This window comes from Podarcis gaigeae (assembly GCF_964106915.1).
Source record: "Podarcis gaigeae genome assembly, chromosome: 8".
NCBI classification, from domain to species: domain Eukaryota; kingdom Metazoa; phylum Chordata; class Lepidosauria; order Squamata; family Lacertidae; genus Podarcis; species Podarcis gaigeae.
Window position 1 is genome coordinate 58194815 of NC_139684.1, and position 4815 is coordinate 58199629.

The 4815-nt window shown below is 46.2% G+C and overlaps 1 protein-coding gene across 3 annotated transcripts; it reads right to left on the reverse strand.

The window, feature by feature from the left end:
• Positions 1–2: 2 nt before the first annotated feature.
• TMEM234 (transmembrane protein 234) lies at positions 3–4493 on the reverse strand. Of its 3 annotated transcripts, XR_014567302.1 has the most exons (6): positions 4113–4245; positions 3485–3636; positions 2177–2243; positions 1362–1454; positions 727–1150; positions 8–687 (listed from the first exon to the last, which is right to left on the reverse strand). XR_014567302.1 is itself a non-coding variant. In XM_083751976.1 (5 exons), exons 1-5 carry the CDS (start codon positions 4373–4375, stop codon positions 1074–1076), a joined length of 402 nt encoding a protein of 133 aa, XP_083608102.1. In that variant the 5' UTR covers positions 4376–4493; the 3' UTR covers positions 3–1073. The 3 variants fall into 3 exon arrangements, 2 of the variants coding, with proteins under 2 accessions (XP_083608102.1, XP_083608101.1); XM_083751976.1 differs by lacking the exon at positions 4113–4245 and adding an exon at positions 4363–4493 and having other exon boundaries at positions 3–1150; XM_083751975.1 differs by having other exon boundaries at positions 3–1150.
• Positions 4494–4815: the final 322 nt, after the last annotated feature.

The following is a 4815-nucleotide window of genomic DNA, read 5'->3' on the forward strand; positions in this document are numbered from 1 at the left end:
ACTTATGTAAACCAAGAAAATCTTTATTTTAAAAACAAAACAAAACCAACAACCACTGCAGCACTCCGTTGCAAGTCTCACATGTGTACAACTAATTACTCTTTCTTGAGTTTCCAAAGAAGAGGGTACAGCTGTCCACACATGAAACTTTGCAAATGCAGCCAACACAAGGTTTATGCTTTGCCCAGAGTTATCAGGGGTTTATTTCATTTATTTTTATTTAGTGCTGGAGCTCAAGATGGCCTAGAAGCCTGCGCTGTCATTCCAGTAGCTTGGGTGGGTAGGGAGCTGTGGTTGCACAGTGGCAGGGAAAAGCCACTCTGCACATACTCAAATGCAGTATTGTTTTTATTTTTTTACAATCATTTACACATCACCTGTCCAGGTAACAACTTTCTATGGTGGCTTATACTATGATTAAGAAACAATTAAAATAAGCATCAAAGAGTAAATCTACAGAAAAAAAATCTAGGCACTAGCCTAGACCAGACTTTCCCAACACATTGTCCTCCAGCCTAGTCTTTCTGCATGCCCTTCTGATCTCAACTAATTATGGGCCAGAGAGCAGGGCTGCCAGAGCCAATTTCAGTGCTTCGGCAACTTCACATAGGCCTAAGCAGTCCTTCAGATGATGCTGTTTGCGGCTTTACAGTTCAGCACTTCCATTGTCTTCCTCCACTGTCCTGCCTCCCAGCTCTGTGTGTGCACTAGTAGGAATGCCTGCACTTTTAGTTCACCTTTGCAGAAAATTGCTCTCTTGAGCACTTTGAACAAACCCTGCCCAAGCTGAAAATGCTCCTTATTGCACCCCCAGAACTCTCAAGGGTTCTGCTGTGGACAGGCTGGCAGGAGCATCCCAATGCCAAGTCATTCCACCCAGGGCCCGCCGCCAACCAGTAGGGCTAGAGGTTAAGGAAGACAATGCTTTCCCTTCAGGCCTTGACAGCTCTAAGCTTGTGCGGAGTCCACTGGGTGCCTCCAAAAATGCTGTGTGTGTGTCCTACAAGTAGAGCCAGCATTAGCATGGAGAACTGTTGCCTTCCACAAATTCTGTCCTTCTTCCAATACGGTTCTCATGACTTCTCATGTACAGACCCAGCTATGCAAAGTGCAACTCCCAAAGCTGTCAGTAGCATTCCCAGTGCTGCCCCTAAAGGAATAAAATGGAAAAATAACCAAAAGCTCTGAAAGTGCTCTCTGTTGCTATCCACTTCAATGAAACTTGCTCATGGAAGAGAGGTGCATATGGCATTCATTTATAAGCAAATCCTGTTAGCTCTCTATGAAGAAAGGCACAGTTGTAAGAAGGGCACAGCTGGAGCTGACAGGGTTGGCACCTGCTCAGGAAAAGAGAGACCTACTTGCACCGCCAATGTCTTCTCCAAGAACCTTCCCTGTTGCTAATGTGAACATCAGAGCCAGAGAGTTACAAAGAGGTACAGCCAAGGTCAGGTCTGAAATGGAAGAGGGAAAGGGTTACCATTGAAACATCTGATCAAATCAAACAAATATGAAATGGCTCTGGGATGGGAACAAGCCATCCTCACGCAGGAAAATGTCTGCAGGGAAGATACTTCCAGACTGACCTATGATAGTGCAGTCCCTTGAGTAAGTGAAGGAGATTGCAGAGACGGGGGGCTTAATATAGCAACAGGTTTTAGGATTTTTACATTTACCAGATTTACTATAAAAAAAGTAAATCCAGGTTATATGCATGAAAAATAATGGGTTGGTGTTTGTGCCAGAAATGTCATGTGGATGCTGCAAAAAGCTTGCATGTGGGAGGAGCCGCAATAAACACAGAAAAGCCAGTGTTCTGGCTCTGTCTACACATGCAGCAGAATTAAGTGGTAGAATGTGCAGGTGACAGAGTGAATGATACCACTTCAAGCTGTAGGTGAGGGGTGTTGTTTTTGAATGCTCCCCTTGTGAAAAGCATTCTGTCAGTAAACAAACAAAAAATCAAGCAGGTTCTAAGCAAGCTCACTTGTTGAGTTGGCTCTATCTCTGCAGGTTTGTTAGTGTTTTTACACGGGGGCGTTCAAAAACTGCACCCCCCCACTTGAAGTATGTTCTATTTGAAACTGGGCCACAAAACAGTAATCAAGACTTGGAAGTGTCTGCATCTTCCCCAAATATTACTCGCTTCCCCTATAAGCAGTAATTAAGGACTAACCTGTAGATGCTAAAGTAAGATAGTAGACAAAAGAGCCGCACTGGTTGAGCACAAATGGCACCACGTACTGCAAAAATGAAAAATAACAGCATGGTCAGACCTCCAGGATTACTGGATTTGAAATGGCAATGAGCTGCAATGAGATCCTGAAAAGACCTTAGCTGCTAATACCCCATTTCAGGCTACTGCAGTGTTCTTCATACATGGTTCCCCAGCTGTTGCTGACCTACAATTCCCCAGCCCACTTCACAAATGGTGAGGGATGATGGGAGTTGTAGTCCAACTTTCTGGGGAACCAAGATTGAAGAACACTGGTCTACTGTAATGTGTTGTAATTGGGGCTATTTTTGTCAATAGCTGCAACTGATTCAAAATATGGCAAATACAATTTTAACTGGAATGGGTCACTAGGAACAAAGTATATCAATTCTGAAAGTTCTTCGCTGGCTACCAGTTCCTTACCAGGCCAATGCAAGGTGCTAGTTTCAACCTTTAAAGCCCTTTACAGCTTAGGACAAGCATCCCCAACCTTTGGCCCTCCAGATGTTCTGGTCCTGTTAGCTAGGGGTCATGGGAGTTATAAGTCAAAACATCTGGAGGGCTGCAGTTTGGGGATGCCTGGCTTAGGATCTAGGCATCCTAAGAACCACTTACTCTCATGTCACCTCCAAAAGCAAGTAGCATCTCACCCAGTAGTTCTCTGCAGTGTTCCCCCACATCAGAAACCTGACAGGTGGCAACAACAGTGAGCTTTTTCATCCGTGGTGCCTCAGCTGTGAAGCACCCTCCCTTGCTTCATGTCTACTTTACTATCTTATGTACCAGGTTAAAACATTTTTACTCTCAGGCATTTAAAGATCTGATGTTTTAAATTTTGTGTTGCTAGAAAATTGGTCTACTCTGCTCTTTTATGATTGCAATGTTTTAGTAAACTTTTGAACCACCATCTATTTTACTATACATGCATTTAGTGTAGTTTATTGTACTGTGTTTTAAATTGTACCTTGAATTGCCTTAGTATACCATTTTATGAAAGGCAACATACAGATCTCATGAATAAATAAGCACATTTTATTTCTGCTTGAGTCCAAGGCTGTAGTTATGGGAAAAGCCCTCTTGGGCTATTGATGCTGTGAATCCCTCCATCATAGGCTTAGGTTGTATATATGTGTAAAGAGACCATACATCATAGACACCAGAGTCTCCGCTGTGCCTCATTTCCAAAAGAAAACACGAACCCTGGGTAAGCACCTGGACCCCCTGGGAATCTCACACCACTTATGAGATTGGAGTGGTGTGCAACAATACCTTGTAATTGAGGCAAAGGAATTTAATTTCTGCCAGCAGCTGTAGAGTTCTGCTCTCTCTCTTCACTCGCTCCAGACCCTCAGTTCCTCTCTTCAAAAATGGATTGGTTCCTCCCCAAAGAACTGCCACCAAGACCAAAGCAGCAACTTCACCTGTAACAACACAGCACTCTAATCCCTACAGTCTAAGAACTGTTTTCAAGAATTTTTCAATGCATGAGTTAGGGAATGATTCAATGTTCAGCGTCTTAACAGTTCCCCAGCACCAACACCATTGATTGTGGTACCAGAGCCCCCACACCCATAAGACTTCCAACAGCATAAACTACAGCATCAATATATGAGGTGATGGGAAGCCCTAGATCAAAGGTGGTGAACCTGTGGTCCTCCAGATGTCCCTGAACTAGTTCCCATCACTCCAGACCACCAACCCTGCTGGCTGGCGCTGATGGGAATTGGGAGTCTGCAGGGCTGCAAGTTCCCCATCTCCACTTGAGAGCAGCGGAGGGGAGAGAAAAAGAGAAACTGATGCTGAACTCAGTGTGGTCCCCTCGTTTTCTTGTAACAAATCGCACACACTTCCCCCTCCCCGCCTCAAAACTTGTCTCCCAGTCTTTGTAAATAAGAACCCTTTGATGACGGAAGAGATTTCAAAATCAGTTTCAAAGCAGGCAGGGCGAGCCTGCGACCTTCCTGACTGGCCATGCAGGCTACGACTGGCGGGCAGAACGGGGGCCTGCAAATAAATCGAACAAAGACCACCGCAAGGTCGTGCGCGTTACTCAGAAGGAATCCCTCCCGGTTAAGAGGGCCTCGTTCCCAGGTCACCGTCCCCCCACCCGGCCCTTATTTCTGTGGCACCGGAAATAACTTCCTCACCCGGCGACACCATGGCGACAGACCCGACCACAGTCGAGCAAGAGGCTAGAGAGACGCGCAGCCTGCTTTTCCGGTACAAAACGGAAGTCGGCCGTTGACGCTCTCTTTGGCAGAAGACGGGGCGTCGCTCTCTCTTCCTAGCTCTGTGGTCGGCCAACGCCTGGCCCTGGGAGGTTCCCCGCCCTCCCAATAGGCTCAGGCGCTTGTGACGTCCCTCCAGTAAACTGTACAGTATCTATATTTCCGACCTCCTAGAGAAGCAGCGCGCAAGGGGGGAAACCATAGAGGAGAGAGCGCTAGAGCGGATGGTTATTCTTCTCACCGCATAGCTAGAATGAGACTGGGATCTCTGTTCGCTTTCTGCGTGTGTGTGTTTGTGATCTTCTTGCGTGACGCCCCCCCCCCCCCGCATACGGGGAATCCTCAAACGGAAACCAAGCTTTGGATGCACCT

What these genes read in the sequence shown, in the direction of transcription:
- TMEM234 (XM_083751975.1), bottom strand. Translation starts at nt 4,188, where the DNA reads ATGGCCAGTCAGGAAGGTCGCAGGCTCGCCCTGCCTGCTTTGAAACTG. An exon ending in ATCTCTTCCGTCATCAAAGG is followed by an intron (nt 3,637 to 4,112) that starts GTTCTTATTTAC and finishes GTGTTGTTACAG; the next exon opens with GTGAAGTTGCTGCTTTGGTC. An exon ending in TCCTTTGCCTCAATTACAAG is followed by an intron (nt 2,244 to 3,484) that starts GTATTGTTGCAC and finishes TCATTTTTGCAG; the next exon opens with TACGTGGTGCCATTTGTGCT.